Raw genomic sequence first — 17,697 nt, 5'->3', positions numbered from 1 at the left:
AGAATCTTGACACCTACCGTGAACACAAACATTATTTTAGTCTTATGGATCCTGTTATTGCAGGTACCTGGGCAAATTCTCCGTGGAAATGCCAGGGTGAGGCCAGGACTTGGAAGATCCAAGAAGAGGTGTGGGTGGTTGAATGTGTTGCCAGCCCCAAATCCATCTGACCTCTTTCTCCCTCTCTCTGCAGAGAGTTGTCTGCACAGCTGGTCTGAAGTGGTATCCTCACCCTACTCTGATTCACTGTGTCAAAGGCTGCGAGGTGAGTCCCTCAAATGGTGCTACAACCATTACTGTTATTGTTATGTTAATCATGACTTACATTTACTGTACCTACTAAGTGCTATAAATATCCCTTTAACAGACTTCTTGGACAGGAATCAGCAATCCCACTTTATAGGTCATGGAACTGATGCACAGAGATATCAACAAACACACTCAAACATACATTTAATGGCTAACAGAGTCGGGATTCCAAGCCAGGTGTTTCTGGCTCCGAAGCCTGTGTTCAGCATCATATTGCATCTGTAAGGGAGGTTGGGAGGGCCGAGGCCGTATTCATTTAGCAGCTACAATATGCCCGGCGTTTTACCAACATTGCCTTATTTAACTCTTACAGAACCACATGAGGCGGTTTCTGTTTTTTCATTTCTACTCTTCCTGCAACCATTAGTTGCACATCATTTCCTTCTGCCACACGTCTTTGTCATTCACGCGTTCTTCAACTCCAGAGGTCATTTGGACACCTTAGACTCGGCCACTGAGCTGAAGGTGGAAGATCCCCTCTGACCCTTCAGTTCTCTCACTTGGCAGTGGAGCTATTCCTTGGAACTTGGCATTTTGGAGCTCTGTCCCTGGGTATCAGTGATAGGCTTGGGGAGGGACAGGGCCAGGGCACTTGGCATGTCACCTGTGTTCTCAAGGGCGTGCTGCTGTCCATGGAACTCAGAGACATTCTGTGCACCCCTGTGCCCACTGTGAATCTTTTCAGCTGGCATGGAAAGGAGGTCCCAAGTCACATCCAGGTGGACGTCCAAATCTCTGTGGTGCCCCCAGGGCCCCCTCAGGAAAATCCAGGTGAAAAGGACTAGATTGTGCTCTAGAAAACTTTGTATTTGATGAAATTCTTAAACTGTCACAACCAGACTGTTCTTCTAGATGATGGGGAAACTGACACCCAGCCAGCAGCCGGGTCTAACATTTGACAGAATGCCAACCGCCACGGCTCTTAATGCGATCTACCATCCTCATTTGTTGTGTAGACTGGAAAAAGAGGGCCAGAGTGGGGATGCACTGGCCCGAGGTTGCACAGCATACTAGACACAGAGCCAGAGCATGAACCCAAGTCTCCTGACTTCCAGGCCCGTGATTTCTCTCCTCCACTAGGCCACCTTCTGCCCATGAACCGTCCCCTGACCTGTAAATGTCACAGGACAGTCCCTGGGTCACATTTCTTTCTGTGTATTGGTTAGGGAATCCCCAGGGGCATCTTCTCAGGGCACAGGACACTGCAGTCTTTAAAAGCTCCCATTCTCTCAAGATTCAGCAGGAGTGACAAAACCAAAGCCAAGGACCCGAGGCAGTTGCTTCCTTACATCTCTCTGGATCAGTCCAGGATTTCAGAAAAAGGAAGCTTGGATTACCTGGGCACTCGTTCTGCTGAGTCGGCGGTCTGGGCAACCAGTGTGACAGCGGAATTCAATCCCTTCTTTGACTCAGCACTAAGGCCTAAGAGACCCACACCTGTCAGGCTCTGAGCTCTGCCAGTGATGCTTATCGCCTTTGCCCTTGCAGGTGCCCCCTCGTCTCCTTTCCTGCTTAACTTAGAGCTAATAGTTTCTCTCTTATCTGGGGCTGAAAAGTATGCTTAGAAGAGATACAACTGCTGGGTCCAGGGAGGAGCCATCAACCTGGAATGTCTGCAGGAGCCAAGATTGATAAAGCGTCTTGGGGCCCTTTAGGCCCCTGCTCTCTGCCCCAAGCTGTGTTCAAAGTAGTCATTTACTTACTTGTTCATCAGAGCTTCACTGGGTGCCTCTTATGTGCCCAGCACTACCCTAGGTACTGAGAGTACGATGGTTTTAGTCAAGAGCAAACACTACTGTGTTCTCCCTGACTCATCTGGATATCTTCTTGCCCTTCATCCATCCATCCAACCATCCATCCATCTACCCATCATTTTACTAGATAAACATTTAAGGAAGCTATATTTAATAAAGTTTTGCTCACATTGCCAGCATTTTGCTAAGAAGTCCAAGATACAAAAATGGATGACGTACATTCCCTGTCCATAAGGAACTTACAGTATAGTAAAAGAGATACGGTTAAAGAAGAATCCTAAACTGATATACCAAGAGGTATAACCAAAGCAGGTATAAGAAGCTGCAGAAGCACGTGGCATCTCGGGGGTTGTAGGGAAGACATTTTGGAGGGGTGATGTTTGAACTAGATCTTGAAGGATGAATTGTTTTCCAAAACACACTATTAGTAGAAGTAGCAGCATAAGAAGTACCAGAGACGGGAGCAATCTCTAGGCTGTAGAGCTTTTCATGTGTTATTCTCTCCCTCTAGAAAGTCTCCCTTCTCCACCCCCCACCTAATTAACTCCTACTCATCATGTCAGCTGAAACGTCCTCTCCACAGGGACTTCTGCATGGAGCCCTCTGATTAGGTCACATCCTCCTACTCTTAACTGTAACAGCATCACATACCTTTCCTCTATAACTCTTATCAGAGTTGAAATTGGCCAATAGGATAAGTGATCCTTTGAATAAAGTCTGCCTCCTTACTAGAATGTAAGGTCTTAAAGTAGCAGGAGCTCTGTCTATATTGACTCACTATTACATCCTTTTTTTTTTTTTTTTTTTAGCACAATGTGTAACACATAGTAGGCATTCAACAGATAGGGTTAAAGAGAGTTGGATGGATAGATGGGAGGATGGATGCATGGATATGGCAGCAGGAAAGGGTACAGAGAAGAAAGTAGCTAGTAATGAGACGAGATATTGTTCAGTGACCAAATAAAAAAAAGAATCTTTTTTATTTTTCTTCCTCCTCTTCTTCTCCAGCTACTCCTTTACCAAGCCAGTTCCTTTTATTTTATTTTTTTTAAAAAAAGGACATTTGGTTTCCTTTATTAGTCTTTATATATAATGTGAGAAAGAACATAGGGAACAGAGCCCACAGACAAATCTTCTACGGCCCAGAAAGAGCAAAGGGGTTTATCCTTTAGTTGTTTGTGCCTCTCTGCTTTAATACGAATGTGGTAACGTATTCATTATGGCAGTCAGACGGCAGTCACACCTGTGCTCACGGCCATGTGCGTGTGTACCCACAGTTGAGTACAGCTCTCTCTCTGTTCTTGGCCCTGCCTTGCTAAAATCTTTTTTAGACCCTAATAGGGCAGTGATGGAATGGCATCAAGCATCATGAGTTGGGGGCACAAAGACTCTGTGAATCTGGAGCATAGATGCCAGAGACAGGGATGCCACATAGGACGGACTCCTCGTGAACTTGGATCTCCCCATAAACAACCCACAAAAGGGTTTTTCATGGGAGCCCACAAAAAGTCGACGAGTCACTGAGCATTAGAGACCCCCAACCCGAACTTTAATCAAAGGGGCTTCACTTTCATCTGCTTTTTATATTAAAGGGTCACACAACATTACCTTTGATGAGGGGAGGGGTATGTTCATTGCTTTGAGAAATCAGTGGTCTAATTCTGCCTCTTTATTTCACCACTGTGAGTCCTAAGACCCAGAGAAGATAAGCCACTTAGTCAAAATTACCAAGTAACCAACCAGTGGCTGAGGTTTGGAAGACTAGAACCCAGGTTTTCTAAAGCCCTGCCAACTGCCTTTCCACTACACCAGTGCGATTACGATCTGTCCCTAAAACATCTTTAAGAGCCAAGTTGTGCCCAGCATTAAACTCCAAGGCGGTTGGGAGACAGAGACGAACCGGATATTGGCCTTGTCTTTGAGGAGCTCACAGTCTTGCACCAACTACAGGTTCATAAACTGTAGAAGACAGCATGCTAAGTGTTCAGGTGGGAAATGCAAGTGCTGGGGGGTTGCAGAGACCCCTGACTTTTCCCTAAGATGACTCTGGGTTCAGATCAGTAATAATTTAACTCCATCATCTTCTCCTCATCTTTCAAGCATCACAGAGTTGGAGGAACACAGGGGAGAAAAGAAAGAAATCAGCATACGCTTAGTATAGCCTAGAAGGGTAAAGAAAAATGAGAAACCAACTTGGATTGAAATCACTACTCTGGGGGCTTCCCTGGTGGCGCAGTGGTTGAGAGTCCGCCTGCCGATGCAGGGGACACGGGTTCGTGCCCCGGTCCGGGAAGATCCCACATGCTGCGGAGCGGCTGGGCCCGTGAGCCATGGCCACTGAGCCTGCACGTCCGGAGCCTGTGCTCCGCAGCAGGAGAGGCCACAACAGTGAGAGGCCCGCGTACCGCAAAAAAAAGAAAAGAAAAAAGAAATCACTACTCTGCCTCTGCCAGTTGCTCTTGGCCAAGTCCCTTTCTTGCTCTGAGCCTCAGGGTCTTCATGTGTGAAGTGGGAAGAGCAATGCCTACCTTATGTGTTTTATTTGAGAACAGAAGAAAGCAAACATGGAAAGTGTGTGACATCGAGTATATCTGTACTCCTGTGTTAGAGAAGAAAGCACCCATAATCATACACCAACCATCATGCCAAGTTCCTATGGATTCTTACGTTCAGTCTTTACAATTCTTGAGTAGTTTACATTCAGCTTCCTAATATATTTGCATATATATTTATTGTAAATTGTGTTTGTAGTTACCTACTACCAGGAAAAGTGGGGGAAAGGGGGCTCAAATTTTCTTACCATTTCTTCAAGTGAAATGAACCCCCTGCTTCAGGAGGACATAGTGGTCTATCCTGCTGCCTTTGCATACCCAGCATATAAGAGTATGTCTCCTAGCATAACCATAGTTTAGTTGGGAAAAACTTGGCTAGGTAAGAGTCTTTAAAAATGGTTGGAGTGGGCTTCCCTGGTGGCACAGTGGTTAAGAATCCGCCTGCCAATGCAGGGGACACGGGTTCGAGCCCTGGTCCGGGAAGATCCCACATGCCGCAGAGCAACTAAGCCCGTGCGCCACAACTACTGAGCCTGCGCTCTAGAGCCCGTGAGCCACAACTACCAAAGCCTGTGCTCCTAGAGCCTGTGCTCTGCAATAAGAGAAGCCACTGCAATGAGAAGCCCGCATGCAGCAGCGAAGACCCAACACAGCAAAAAATAAATTTAAAAAAAAATGTTAGGACTGGTAATTTGTCCAGAAGGGTATAGGGATTTGAAGCCAGGTAGGCTGACTGTGGAGGTTTGTGAGAAGATGAGATACAGCTAAATATCTACAGAGACCAGCCCCCGTTTACTCCAGGATGCTAACCAGGCCTCCTTTCCTTCCTGCCTCTCTCCTCACGTACAGCCCTTCATGGGAGACAATTACTGTGATGCCATCAACAACCGAGCTTTCTGCAACTATGACGGTGGGGATTGCTGCGCTTCTACAGTGAAGACCAAAAAGGTAGGCCAGCGTGCCCCCCTCTGCAGCCACCTATGCAGGCCTCTCCAGCTTACTGGGCCAGGATCACCCCTACGTGCTAGACAACCCATTGCCCTGGTTGTATCAACACTCACCTACAAGCTTTATTGTATTACGTTCCATTGTATTTTTCATTCTTTTAGTCAGTAGTTGAGCTAGGATCATGTGCTAATCCCTGAACTAGATGTGGAGGTTCATGAATGATCTTTGTAGATGTAGTCCCTTGTCCTCAAAGCTTAGAGTCAGCTATGGAAGCAGACAAACTAAAGTGCAATACTTTTTAAAGGAAAAGACTGAGTTCTCTGAGGGCCCAGGCAAAGGGTTGGAGAAAGCTCTGCAGAGGGATTTGCATCAACGCTGAAACTTGAGGGATGAGGAGAAGGGGCAGAGAGGTGGCCAGGAAAAGTGTCTGGGGCAGGAGACTGGCATGTAAAATCCGAGAGAGAACACACACGTTCAGGGGGTATGGCTAACGTCTAGGGGAAGAGGGAAGATGGGACATTCCCAGCAAGGTCAGTTATGGCCTGTAAGCATTTTATAATCTCTTTTGTTGTTTACACCTGGAGAATTAGGGGGTGTGGTCTCGGTTGCCATTGTCTTCCTTAGTGTATTAGGATGTTACAGGAGTGATTCGAGTATTTATAGTGAAACTGGAACATCCAGCTGAGATGCATCTCACCCACCCACAGAAGAGTGGCCACCTCCACTTTCCTCCTGATGAGAGCTGGGACCAGAGTTTGGGGCCCGAGCCAAGAGTTGGGAGAGAGGTGGCCAACCTGGCCAATGTGAGTTGAAAAGTATTTCCTGTGACGAACGAGCGCACGGGGGGCTACTTCTTCTTCTTTCTTTTCTTTTCTTTTCACATCTTTATTGGAGTATAATTGCTTTACAATGTTCTGGTAGTTGCTACTGTATAACAAAGTGAACCAGCTATATGTATACATATATCCCCATATCCCCTTGCTCTTGTGTCTCCCTCCCACCCTCCCTATCCCACCCCTCTAGGCGGTCACAAAGCACTGAACTGATCTCCCTGTGCCCTGCAGCTGCTTCCCACTAGCTATCTATTTTACGTTTGGTAGTGTATCTATGTCCAGGCCACTCTCTCATTTCGTCTCAGCTTACCCTTCCCCCTCCCCATGTCCTCAAGTCCATTCTCTACTAAGTCTGTGTCTTTATTCCTGTCCTGCCCCTAGGTTCTTCAGGACCTTTTTTTTTTTTTTTTTTTTTTTAGATTCCATATATATGTGCTAGCATACGGTATTTGTTTTCCTCTTTCTGACTGACTTCACTCTGTATGACAGACTCTAGGTCCACCCACCTCACTACAAATGGCTCAATTTCGTTTCTTTTTATAGCTGAGTAATAGTCCACTGTATATATGTGCCACATCTTCTTTATCGATTCATCTGTTGATGGACACTTAGGTTGCTTCCATGTCCTGGCTACTGTAAAAAGAGCTGCAATGGACACTGTGGTACATGACTCTTTTTGAACCATGGTCTTCTGAGGGAATATGCCCAGTAGTGGGATTGCTGGGTCATATGGTAGTTCTATTTGTAGTTTTTTAAGGAACCTCCATACTGTTCTCCATAGTGGCTGTATCAATTTACATTCCCACCAACAGTGGGAATGTAATCACACCCTCTCCAGCATTTATTGTTTGTAGATTTTTTTGATGATGGCCATTCTGACTGGTGTGAGGTGATACCTCATTGTACTTTTGATGTGCATTTCTCTAATGATTAGTGATGTTGAGCATTCTTTCATGTGTTTGTTGGCAATCTGTATATCTTCTTTGAGAAGTGTCTGTTTAGGTCTTCTGCCCATTTTTGGATTGGGTTGTTTGTTTTTTTCATGTTGAGCTGCATGAGCTGCTTGTAAATTTTGGAGATTGATCCTTTGTCAGTTGCTTCATTTGCAACTATTTTCTCCCATTCTGAGGGTTGTCTTTTCGTCTTGTTTATGGTTTCCTTTGCTGTGCAAAAGCTTTTAAGTTTCATTGGTCCCATTTATTTATTTTTGTTTTTATTTCCATTTCCCTAGGAGGTGGGTCAAAAAGGATCTTGCTGTGATTTATGTCATAGAGTGTTCTGCCTGTGTTTTCCTCTAAGGGTTTTATAGTGTCTGTCTGGCCTTACATTTAGGTCTTTAATCCATTTTGAGTTTATTTTTGTATATGTTGTTAGGGCATGTTCTAATTTCATTCTTTTACATGTAGCTGTCCAGTTTTCCCAGCAACACTTATTGAAGAGGCTGTCTTTTCTCCATTGTATACTCTTACCTCCTTTATCAAAAATAAGGTGACTATATGTGCATGGGTAATTCTCTGGGCTTTCTATCCTGTTCCATTGATCTATATTTCTGTTTTTGTGCCAGTACTATACTGTCTTGATTACTGTGGCTTTGTAGTATAGTCTGAAGTCCGGGAGCCTGATTCCTCCAGCTCTGTTTTTCTTTCTCAAGATTGCTTTGGGTATTCGGGGTCTTTTATGTTTCCATACAAATTGTGAAATTTTTTGTTCTACTTCTGTGAAAAATGCCATTGGTAGTTTGATAAGGATTGCATTGAATCTGTAGATTGCTTTGGGTAGTATAGTCATTTTCACAATGTTGATTCTTCCACTCCAAGAACATGGTATATCTCTCCATCTGCTTGTATCATCTTTAATTTCTTTCATCAGTGTCTTATTGTTTTCTGCATACAGGTCTTTTGTCTCCTTAGGTAGGTTTATTCCTAGGTATTTTATTCTTTTTGTTGCAATGGTAAATGGGAGTGTTTCCTTAATTGCTCTTTCAGATTTTTCATCATTAGTGTATAGGAATGCAAGAGGTTTCTGTGCATTAATTTTGTATCCTGCTACTTTACCAAATTCATTGATTAGCTCTAGTAGTTTTCTGGTAGCATCTTTAGGATTATCCATGTATAGTATCATGTCATCTGCAAACAGTTATAGCTTTACTACTTCTTCTCTGATTTGGATTCCTTTTATTTCTTTTTCTTCTCTGATTGCTCTGGCTGAAAGTTCCAAAACTTTGGAACTGTGTTGAATAATAATGGTGAGAGTGGACAGCCTTGTCTTGTTCCTGATCTTAGTGGAAATGGTTTCAGTTTTTCACCACTGAGGACGATGTTGGCTGTGGGTTTGTCATATATGGCCTTTATTATGTTGAGGTAAGTTCCCTCTATGCCTACTTTCTGGAGGGTTCTTATCATAAATGGGTGTTGAATTTTGTCGAAAGCTTTTTCTGCATCTATTGAGATAATCATATGGTTTTTCTCCTTCAGTTTGTTAATATGGTTTATCACATTGATTTGTGTATATTGAGGAATCCTTGCATTCCTGGGATAAACCCCACTTGATCATGGTGTAGGACCTGTTTAATGTGCTGTTGGATTTTGTTTGCTAGTAGTTTGTTGAGGATTTTTGCATCTGTGTTCATCAGTGATATTGGCCTGTAGTTTTCTTTGTGACATCTTTGTCTGGTTTTGGTGTCAGGGTGATGGTGGCCTTGTAGAATCAGTTTGGGAGTGATCCTCCCTCTGCTATATTTTGGAAGAGTTTGAGAAGGATGGGTGTTAGCTCTTCTCTAAATGTTTGATAGAATTCGCCTGTGAAGCCATCTGGTCCTGGGCTTTTTTGTTTGTTGGAAGATTTTTAATCACAGTCTCAATTTCAGTGTTTGGGATTGGTCTGTTTATATTTTCTATTTCTTCCTGGTTCAGTCTCAGAATGTTGTGCTTTTCTAAGAATTTGTCCATTTCTTCCTGGTGTCCATTTTATTGGCATATAGTTGCTTGTAGTAATCACTCATGATCCTTTGTATTTCTGCATTGTCAGTTACGTCTCCTTTTTCATTTCTAATTCTATAGATTTGAGACTTCTCCCTTTTTTTCTTGATGAGTCTGACTAATGGTTTATCAATTTTGTTTATCTTCTCAAAGAACCAGCTTTTGGTTTTATTGATCTTTGCTATTGTTTCCTTCATTTCTTTTTCATTTATTTCTGATCTGATCTTTATGATTTCTTTCCTTCTGCTAACATTGGGTTTTTTGTTGTTGTTCTTCTTCTTCTTCTTTCTCTAATTGCTTTAGGTGTAAGGTTAGTTTGTTTGAGATGTTTCTTGTTTCTTGAGGTAAGATTGTACTGCTATACACTTCCCCGTTAGAACTGCTTTTGCTGCATCCCATAGGTTTTGGGGCATTGTGTTTTCATTGTCATTTGTTTCTAGGTATTTTTTTATTTCCTCTTTGATTTCTTCAGTGATCACTTCGTTATTAAGTACTGTATTGTTTAGCCTCCATGTGTTTGTATTTTTTACAGCTCTTTTCCTGTAATTGATATCTAGTCTCATAGCGTTGTGGTCAGAAAAGTTACTTGATACAATTTCAATTTTCTTAAATTTACCAAGGCTTGATTTGTGACCCAAGATGTGATCTATCCTGGAGAATGTTCCATGAGCACTTGAGAAGAAAGTGTATTCTGTTGTTTTTGGATGGAATGTCCTATAAATATCAATTAAGTCCATCTTTTTTAATGTGTCATATAAAGCTTGTGTTTCCTTATTTATTTTCATTTTGGATCATCTGTCCATTGGTGAAATTGGGGTGTTAAAGTCCCCTCCTATGATTGTGTTACTGTTGATTTCCCCTTTTATGGCTGTTAGTATTTGCCTTATGTATTGAGGTGCTCCTGTGTTGGGGCCATTAATATTTACAATTGTTATATCTTCTTCTTGGATTGATCTCTTGATCATCATGTAGTGTCCTTCTTTGTCTCTTGTAATAGTCTCTATTTTAAAGTCTATCTTATCTGATATGCGAATTGCTACTCCAGCTTTCTTTTGTTTTCCATTTGCATGGAATATCTTTTTCCATCCCCTCACTTTCAGTCTGTATGTGTCCCTAGGTCTGAAGTGGGTCTCCTGTAGATACCATATATACAGGTCTTGTTTTTATATCCATTCAGCAAACCGGTGTCTTTTGGTTGGAGCATTTAATCCATTTACATTTAAGGTAGTTATCGATATGTATGTTCCTATTACTATTTTCTTAATTGTTTTGGGTTTGTTATTGTAGGTCTTTTCCTTCTCTTGTGTTTCCTGCCTGGAGAAGTTCCTTTAGTATTTGTTGTAAAGCAGGTTTGGTGGTGCTGAATCCTCTTAACTTTTGCTTGTCTGTAAAGGTTTTAATTTCTCTGTCGAATCTGAATGAGATCCTTGCTGGGTAGAGTAATCTTGGTTGTAGGTTTTTCCCTTTCATCACTTTAAATATGTCCTTCTACTCCCTTCTGGTTTGCAGATTTTCTGCTGGAAGATCAGCTGTTAACCTTATGGGGATTCCCTAGTATGTTATTTGTTGTTTTTCCTTTGCTGCTTTTAATATTTTTTCTTTGTATTTAGTTTTTGATACTTTGATTAATATGTGTCTTGACGTGTTTCTTCTTGGATTTATCCTATATGGGGCTCTCTGTGCTTCCTGCCCTTGATTGACTATTTCCTTTCCCATATTAGGGAAGTTTTCAGCTATAATCTCTTCTAATATTTTCTCAGTCCCTTTCTTTTTCTCTTCTTCTTCTGAGACCCCTGTAATTCGAATGTTGGTGCGTGTAATGTTGTCCCAGAGGTCTCTGTGACTGTCCTCAATTCTTTTCATTCTTTTTTCTTTATTCTGCTCTGTGTTAGTTATTTCCAGTATTTTATCTTCCAGGTCACTTATCCGTTCTTCTGCCTCAGTTATTGTGCTATTGATTCCTTCTAGAGAATTTTTAACTTCATTTATTGTGTTGGTCATCATTGTTTGTTTGCTCTTTAGTTCTAGGTCCTTGTTAAACGTTTCTTGTATTTTCTCCATTCTTTTTCCAAGATTTTGGGTCATCTTTACTATCATTCCTCTGAATTCTTTTTCAGGTAGACTGCCTATTTCCTCTTCATTTGTTTGGTCTGCTGGGTTTTTACCTAGCTCCTTCATCTGCTGTGTATTTCTCTGTCTTCTCATTTTACTTAACTTACTGTGTTTGAGGTCTCCTTTTCACAGGCTGCAGGTTTGTAGTTCCCATTGTTTATGGTGTCTGCCCCCAGTGAGTATGGTTGGTTCAGTGGGTTTTGTAGGCTTCCTGGTGGAGGGGACTGGTGCCTGTGTTCTGGTGGATGAAGCTGGGTCTTGTCTTTGTGGTGGGCAGGACTGCATCTGGTGGTGTGTTTGGGGGTGTCTGTGATCTTATTATGATTTTAGGCAGCCTCTCTGCTAATGGGTGGGGTTGTGTTCCTATCTTACTAGTTGTTTGGCATAGGGTGTCCAGCACTGTAGTTTGCTGGTCGTTGAGTGGAGCTGGGTCTTAGCGTTGAGATGGAGATCTCTGGGAGAGCTTTTGCCATTTGATATTATGTGGAGCCAGGAGGTCTCTGGTGGACCAATATCCTGAACTTTGCTCTCCCACCTCAGAGACACAGGCCTGAGCACCAAGACCCTGTCAGTCACACAGCTCAGAAGAAAAGGGAGAAAAATAAATAAATAAAGTTATTAACATAAAAAAAATTTTATTGTAAAAAAAATTAAAAAGTAATAAAAAAAGAGGAACCAAACCAAAAAACAAATCCAAAAATGATAACAAGCGCTAAAAACTATACAAAAAAACCCCCAAAACAATGGAAAGACAGAATCCTAGGACAAATGGTAGAAGCAAAGCTATACAGACAAAATTGCACAAAGAAGCATACACATACACACAAAAAGAGAAAAAGGAAAAAGAAAAATATATATATATATATAAAAGGAGGAAGAGAGCAACGAAATCAGTAAACAAATCTACCAATGATAATAAACTCTAAATACTAAACTAAGGTAAATGTAAAACCAGAAAAAAATTAGATGCAGAAAGCAAACCCCAAGTCTACAGTAGCTCCTAAAGTCCACTGCCTCAGTTTTGGGATGATTCGTTGTCTATTCAGGTATTCCGCAGATGCAGGTACATCAAGTTGATTGTGGAGATTTAATCCACTGCTCCTGAGGCTGCTGGGAGAAATTTCTCTTTCTCTTCTTTGTTCGCACAGCTTCTGGGTTCAGCTTTGGTTTTGGCCCTGCCTCTGCGTGTAGGTCGCCTGAGGGCATCTGTTCCCGCCCAGACAGGACGGGGTTAAAGGAGCAGCTGATGAGGGGTCTCTGGCTAACTCAGGCCGGGTGAGGTAGGGGTGCAGAATGCGGGGTGAGCCTGCAGCAGCAGAAGCTGGCATGATGTTGCACCAGTCTGAGGTGCACCTTGTGTTCTCCTGGGGAAGTTGTCCCTGGATCACGGGACCCTGGCAGTGGCGGGCTGCACAGGCTCCTGGGATGGGAGGTGTGGATAGGGATCTGTGCTTGCACACAGGCTTCTTGGTGGCGGCAGCAGCAGCCTTAGCATGTCATGACTGTGTCTGGTGTCCGTGCTGATAGCCGCGGCTCGTGCCCATCTCTGGAGCTCGTTTAGGTGGTGCTCTGCATCCCCTCTCCTCGCGCACCCTGCAACAATGGTCTCTTGCCTCTTAGGCAGGTCCAGATTTTTTCCCGGGCTCCCTCCGGCTAGCTGTGGCACACTAGCCCCTTCAGGCTGTGTTCACGCTGCCAACCCCAGTCCTCTCCCTGGGATCTGACCTCTGAAGCCCGAGCCTCAGCTCCCAGCCTCCACCCGCCCTGGCAGGTGAGCAGACAAGCCCCTCAGGCTGGTGAGTACTGGTCAGTACTGATCCTCTGTGCCGGAATCTCTCTGCTTTGCCCTTTGCACCCGTTGCTGCGCTCTCCTCCTTGGCTCAGAAGCTTCCCCCCACCACCCCATCCCCACCCCCTGCCGTCTCCACCAGTGAAGGGCCTTCCTAGTATGTGGAAACTTTTCCTCCTTCACAGCTCCCTCCCACTGGTGCAGGTCCCATCCCTATCCTTTTGTCTCTGTTTTTTCTTTTTTCTTTTGCCCTACCCAGGTACGTGGGGAGTTTCTTGCCTTTTGGGAAGTCTGAGGTCTTCTGCCAGCATTCAGTAGGTGTTCTGTAGGAGTTGTTCCACATGTAGATGTATTTCTGATGTATTTGTGGGGAGGAAGGTGATCTTCACGTCTTACTTCTCCATCATCTTGAAGGTCTCTGAACTATTTCTATTTTTATATTCATATATATTCTAAGCTGAAAAAACATTTGACCTTATCTCTCATTTTAAAGAGGGGAAACTGGTTTTGAGATGTGAAGGGCAAAGAATCACAGTCATTTTGGCTATAGGCTCTGTGATGATCTAGTCCCAACTTTTTGTTTCCTTAATGGGGGCTCTGAGGCCCGTAAAGGAGGAATGATTTGTCCAAGGTAGCAAGCATAGTGAGTGATAGAAATAGAGCAAGGTTCCTGGCTTCCTATCCTAGTCCCTTTATACTGTAGCGTCCTTAAGAGAATTTTATCCTTCAAGAAAGATGCTCTATTCTAAAATACAGGGGTGAACAGGGAAAGACCCAAGAAACACACTCAAATTGGAGAACTGTTACTGTATCTCCTGGTTGGCTCCAGTCTTCTTTGGTTGCATTTTTTGCTGTACATAGTTAGTATACTTAGTATATGGTTGTGATGTACAATAATTTATGTAATCATTTATCTCCAACTTTGATTTTAACTTTTAGGTTATTTCATTTTCTCACAATGATAATGATGCTAATGAACATCTTTACACAGAAATATTTTATAGATCTAATTATTCATTTACAACTGATTCTTGGAATTAACATGAGTAGGATAAAAGGAGTGAGCATTTTTGTAATATTTTAATTTTATTGGCAAGGTTGATTTACAAGGTTGTATTAGTTTCATGTGTACAGCAAAGCAATTCAGTTATACATATACATATATTCATTCTTTTTTAGATTCTTTTCTCATATAGGTTATCACAGAATATTGCATAGAGTTCACTGTGCTATACAGTAGGTCCTTGTTGGTTATCTGTCTTATATATAGTAATGTGTGTGTGTTCGTCCCAAGCTCCTGATTTATTGCTTCCCCCTACATTTCACCTTTGGTAACCATAAGTTGGCTTTCAGTATATGTAAGTCTGTTGCTGTTTTGTAAATAAGTTCATTTGTATCTTTCAAAATTAGATTCCATATATAAGTGACATCATGATATTTGTCTTTCTCTGTCTGACTTACTTCACTTAGTATAATAATCTATAGGTCCATCCATATTGCTGCAAATGGCATTAGTTCATTCTTTTTTATGGCTGAGTAATATTCCATTGTATATATGTACCATATCTTCTTTATCCATTCCTCTGTCAATGAACATTTAGGTTGCTTCCATGTCTTGGCTATTGTAAATAGTGCTGCAATGAAAATTGGGGTGCATGTACCCTTTCCGATTATGGTTTTCTTCAGCTGTATGCCCAGGAGTAGGATTGCTGGATCATATGATAGTTCTATTTTTAATTTTTTTAAGGAACCTCCATACTGTTCTCCATAGTGGTTGTACCAATTTATATTCCCACCAACAGTATGGGAGGGTTCCCTTTCCTCCACACCTTCTCCAGCATTTATTTTTTGTAGACTTTTTGATGGTGGCCATTCTGACCAGTGTGAGGATACCTCATTGTAGTTTTGATTTGCATTTCTCTGATAATTAGTAATGTTGAACATCTTCTCATGTGCTTTTTGGCCATCAGTATGTCTTCTTTGGAGAAATATCTATTTAGCTCTTCTGCCCATTTTTTGATTGGGTTGCTTGTTTTTTTGACATAGAGCTGCATGAGCTCCTTGTATATTTTGGAGATTGATCCCATGTCAGTCACTTCGTTTGCAAATATTTTCTCCCATTCTGTGGGTTGTCTTTTCATTTCGTTTATGGTTTCCTTTGCTGTGCAGAAGCTTTTAACTTTCATTAGGTCCCATTTGTTTATTTTTGTTTTTATTTTCATTACTCTAGGAGGTGGATCTAAAAAGATCTTGCTGCGATTTATGTCAAGGAGTGTTCTGCCCATGTTGTCCTCTAAGAGTTTTATAGTATCTGGTCTTACATTTAGGTCTTTAATCCATTTGGAGTTTATTTTTGTGTATGGTGTTAGGGAGTGTTCTACTTTCATTCTTTTACATATAGCTGTCCAGTTTTCCCAGCACCACTTATTGAAGAGACTGTCTTTCCTCCATTGTATAGTCTTGCCTCCTTTGTCGTAGATTAATTGACCAGAGGTGTGTGAGTTTACTTCTGGGCTTTCTATCCCATTCTGTTCATCTATATTTCTGTTTTTGTGTCCGTACCATACTGTTTTGATGACTGTAGCTTTGTAGTACAGTATGAAGTCAGGGAGCCTGATTCCTCCAGCTCTGTTTTTCTTTCTGAGGGTTGCTTTGGCTATTTGGTGTTTCCATATAAATTTAAAAAAAAAAAACAATTTTGTTCTACTTGTGTGAAAAATGCCATTGGTAATTTGAGAGGGATTGCACTGAATCTGTAGATTGCCTTCGGTAGTATAGTCATTTTGAATATATTGATCCTTCCAATCCAAGAACGTGGTACATTCTTCCATCTGTTTGTGTCCTCTTTGATTTCTTTTATCAGCATCTTAATAGCTTTCAGAGTAGAGGTCTGTTGTCTCCTTAGGTGGGTTTATTCCTAGGTATTTTATTCTTTTTGGTGCGATGGTAAATGGGATTGTTTCCTTAATTTCTCTTCCTGAGATTTCATTGTTAGTGTATAGGAATGCAAGAGATATCTGTGTATTAATTTTGTATCCTGCAACTTTACCCAATTCATTGATGAGCTATATAGTAGCTTTCTGATAGCATCTTTAGGATTTTCTATGTATAGTATCATGTCATCTGCAAACAGTGACAGTTTTACTTCTTCCTTTCCAATTTGGATTCCTGTTATTTCTTTTTCTTCTCTGATTGCCATGGCTAGGACTTCCAAAACTATGTTGAATAGAAGTGGTGACAATGGACATCCTTGCCTTGTTCCTGATCTTAGAGGGAATGCTTTCAGATTTTCACTGTTGAGAATGATGTTATATGTGGGTTTGTCATATATAGCCTTTATTATGTTAAGTTTCCTCTATTCCCACTTTTCTGGAGAGCATGATCTTAAATGGGTGTTAAATTTTGTCAAAAGCTTTATCTGCATCTATTGAGATGATCATATGGTTTTTAATCTTCAGTCTGTTAATGTGGTGTATCACACTGATTGATTTATGGGTATTGAAGAATCCTTGCATCCCTGGGATAAATCCCACTTGATCCCCGTGTATGATCCTTTTAATGTATTGTTGGATTTTGTTTGTTAGTATTTTGTTGAGTATTTTTGCGTCTATGTTCATCAGTGATATTGGCCTGTAATTTTCTTTTTTGGTGGTATCTTTGTCTGAGTTTGGTATCAGGGTGATGGTGGCTTCATAGAATGAGCTTTGGATTGTTCCTTCCTCTGCAGTTTTTTTGGAAGAGTTTCAGAATAATAGGTGTTAATTCTTATCTAAATGTTTGATAGAATTTGCCTGTGAAGCTATCTGGTCCTGGACTTCTGTTTGTTGGAAGTTTTTGAATCAGTGTTTCAATTTTGGTACTTGTGATTGGTCTGTTCATATTTTCTATTTCTTCCTGGTTCAGTCTTAGAAGGTTGTATCTTTCTAAGAATTTATCCATTTCTTCTAGGCTGTCCATTTTATTGCCATATAGTTGCTTGTAGTAGTCTCTTATGACCCTTTGTATTTCTGTGGTGTCAGTTGTAACTTCTTTTTCATTTCTAATTTATTGATTTGAGTCCTCTCCTTTTTTTTCTTGATGAGTGTGGCTAAAGGTTTATCAATTTTGTTTATCATCTTCTCAAAGAACCAGCTTTTAGTTTCACTGATCTTTGCTATTGTTTTCTTCATCTGTATTTCATTTATTTCTGCTCTGATCTTTATGATTTCTTCCCTTCTACTAGCTTTGGGTTTTGCTTGTCCCTCTTTCTGTAGTTAATTTAGATGTAAGGTTAGGTTGCTTACTTGAGATTTTTCTTGTTTCCTGAGATAAGATTGTATTGTATCTAAACGTCTCTCCTAGAACTGCTTTTACTGCATCCCAAAGGTTTTGCACCATCGTGTTTTGTTGTCATTTGTCTCTAGGTATTTTTTTTTACAATTT

General features: G+C 41.5%; 1 protein-coding gene across 3 annotated transcripts in view; it reads left to right on the top strand.

The window, feature by feature from the left end:
• PAPPA (pappalysin 1) overlaps window positions 1–17,697 on the top strand; it is a 255,257-nt gene that overhangs the window by 218,691 nt on the left and 18,869 nt on the right. For 2 of the 3 annotated variants that reach the window (XM_060100610.1, XM_060100612.1), the window contains 2 exons: window positions 194–265; window positions 5,465–5,563. In XM_060100610.1, the coding sequence (XP_059956593.1) occupies window positions 194–265; window positions 5,465–5,563 (171 nt within the window). Of the gene's footprint in view, window positions 1–193; window positions 266–5,464; window positions 5,564–6,270; window positions 6,367–17,697 lie in introns of all 3 variants that reach the window. The other variant, XM_060100611.1, reaches the window with a different exon arrangement.

This window comes from Mesoplodon densirostris, chromosome 6, assembly GCF_025265405.1.
Source record: "Mesoplodon densirostris isolate mMesDen1 chromosome 6, mMesDen1 primary haplotype, whole genome shotgun sequence".
Lineage (NCBI taxonomy): Eukaryota > Metazoa > Chordata > Mammalia > Artiodactyla > Ziphiidae > Mesoplodon > Mesoplodon densirostris.
This window is presented reverse-complemented; position numbering and strand designations above follow the sequence as displayed.